This window comes from Bombus vosnesenskii, unplaced genomic scaffold (assembly GCF_011952255.1).
Source record: "Bombus vosnesenskii isolate JDL3184/JDL3185 unplaced genomic scaffold, Bvos_JDL3184-5_v1.1 scf7180000015784, whole genome shotgun sequence".
In the NCBI taxonomy this organism is placed as follows: domain Eukaryota; kingdom Metazoa; phylum Arthropoda; class Insecta; order Hymenoptera; family Apidae; genus Bombus; species Bombus vosnesenskii.
Window position 1 is genome coordinate 1 of NW_022884150.1, and position 2,113 is coordinate 2,113.

A 2,113-nucleotide genomic window follows, 5' to 3' on the forward strand; every position below is an offset into this window, starting at 1 on the left:
CTCCGAGGAGGGTGACAAGACGCTCGCTAAGAGCCGCGGACAGGCCGGAGGGCGTCTTTCTCACACCAGCGAGGCTGGACGATGGCACATCACCAATGGCAGGAGGATCACGGGCGCGAGCGAGGTCCGACGACGAGGATCCGACCGCCTCCATCACCTCGCGCTCGGCTTCGGCGGCATCCAGGGGGAAGAAGAGGAGAATAGCAGCCACAACCCCGGAGGTGTCCGAAGAATTAGAGGCGGAGATGAGGACGAGCTCCCCGGCAGACATCAGCGCGGGCCTGACGATGCACGTGTCCGAAATAATGCACGTCGCGACGACGTCCTCAAACCTCAAGGGGACCTACATTAGATCCCTGAAGAACGCGGCGAGTTACATCACCGCCGTCTGGAACACGGAATCCTCGAGGAGGACGAGACCAGCGCGAGACACCGACGACGTAGACACGAGGCTGTCCGTGCTGGAAAAGGAGAACGCAGCCCTCCGCCAGGAACTAAGGAGACTGGCTGCTCGAGTCCACGAATGCCCGCGATGCGCCAACGCGACGCCCGAATACGACCGTCCTCCACGAGAAGATGGAAACGACAGGACACGCCTAGACGCCCTAGAAAGAGTAGTCCGAGAACTGGGATCCTCCATTCTTAGGACCATAGAGGAACCATTCGGGGATACGCGATGGCAACACCCCCCCCCGAAGCACGACCGAGCAAGGACCACTCCGTCGATCCCCGCGCCGCCCAACCGACGTCGCCCCCAAGGGAACAGGAGGATGGGGGCTGGGAACTGGCGGAAACAAAAAAGAAAAGAAGGAGAAGGAGGAAGGCGAACGGGACAAGGACAACCGTCGCCGCCGAAGGAGAGGCGGCAAGAAGAGGACCGACCGCGCCACCACCGACGCGGGCACGGCAGCAGCAGCCCCAGCCTGGCAGGACGGCAGGCGCACCGAAACAGAGTGCCCCCGCAACGCAGAAAGGACCACTGAAGACACCCAAGGTGGCCACGCCCCCTCGCGCACCGCGAACATCCGCGGTGACCCTGACGCTGAACGAGGGAGCGAGGATGTCGTACGCCGACGTCCTGGAAGCGGCCAGAACAAGGACCCCGCTTTCGGAGCTCGGAATGGAACGTCTAGAAATGAAAAAGGCGATGACGGGGCCATCATAATCAAAGTCCCTGGAGACAAGGACAGAGGAAAGGCGACGCTACTGGCGACGCGTCTGGCCGAGGCGCTGGACCCGACGCCGGTGAGAATCGCCACTCCAACCAGGATGGCGGAGCTACGAGTGACCGGGATAGACATCTCGGTCAAGAGGGAGGAGCTGCAGGAAGCACTGGCCTCGGCGGCAGGATGCGGCAGCGCGGAGGTACAGGTGGGCGAGATCGGCGCCACCAGAGGCGGCCTCGGGACGGCATGGATCAAGTGTCCGGCAGCAGGAGCCCGCAAGCTGGCCCAGGCAGAGAAGATAGCTACCGGCTGGTCAACCGCGAGGATAAGGGCCATCCCGAAGCGGCCGTTGCAGTGCTTCAGGTGCCTGGAACTGGGACACGTACGCGCCACCTGCGTATCCAGCGAAGACCGAGGGCACCTATGCTACAGGTGCGGCGGAAACGGACACCGCGCCAGAGACTGTCCCGCCTCCACTCCCAAGTGCCCCCTGTGCAAGTCGCTCGGGGCGCCCGCGAACCACAGGATGGGCGGAGAGGCATGCACCCCACCGAAAGTCAAGAGAAAGCGACCGATCCGCCAACCACCAGCAGCAGCAGCAGCAGCAGGCGCGGAAGGGACACCAGGAAGCGCCGCCGAACCAACAGCGGCGGACGGCCGGGAGGAGGCCATGGAGGTGACCACATAATTCAAGCGCCTCCTGCAATGCAACCTCGGTAGGTCGAGAAGGGCGCAAGATCTGCTCCTTCAGACCATCCGGGAGAACGAGGTCGCCCTGGCGGCGGTGGCCGAACCACATCGCATTCCCGACTCGCCCAACTGGGTCGGGGACCTGGACGGATCCGCAGGGATAACGTGGACGGCAGCCCCGGGCGTCCTGCTGGACAGTGGCAGCGGCTTCGTCGCGGTCGAGTGGCAGGGAGCAGCGGTGGTGGCGGTATACGTCT

General features: G+C 64.0%; 1 protein-coding gene across 1 annotated transcript; it reads left to right on the forward strand.

Annotated features, from left to right (window-relative positions):
• The first annotated feature begins 1,269 nt into the window (after nt 1-1,269).
• On the forward strand, nt 1,270-1,854 carry LOC117241387. The gene has a single exon (XM_033507323.1). It carries the CDS (start codon nt 1,270-1,272, stop codon nt 1,852-1,854), a length of 585 nt encoding a protein of 194 aa, XP_033363214.1.
• Nucleotides 1,855-2,113: the final 259 nt, after the last annotated feature.

Excerpts from the sequence above, each read along its gene's own strand:
- LOC117241387 (XM_033507323.1), top strand. The coding sequence starts at position 1,270 with ATGGCGGAGCTACGAGTGACCGGGATAGACATCTCGGTCAAGAGGGAG.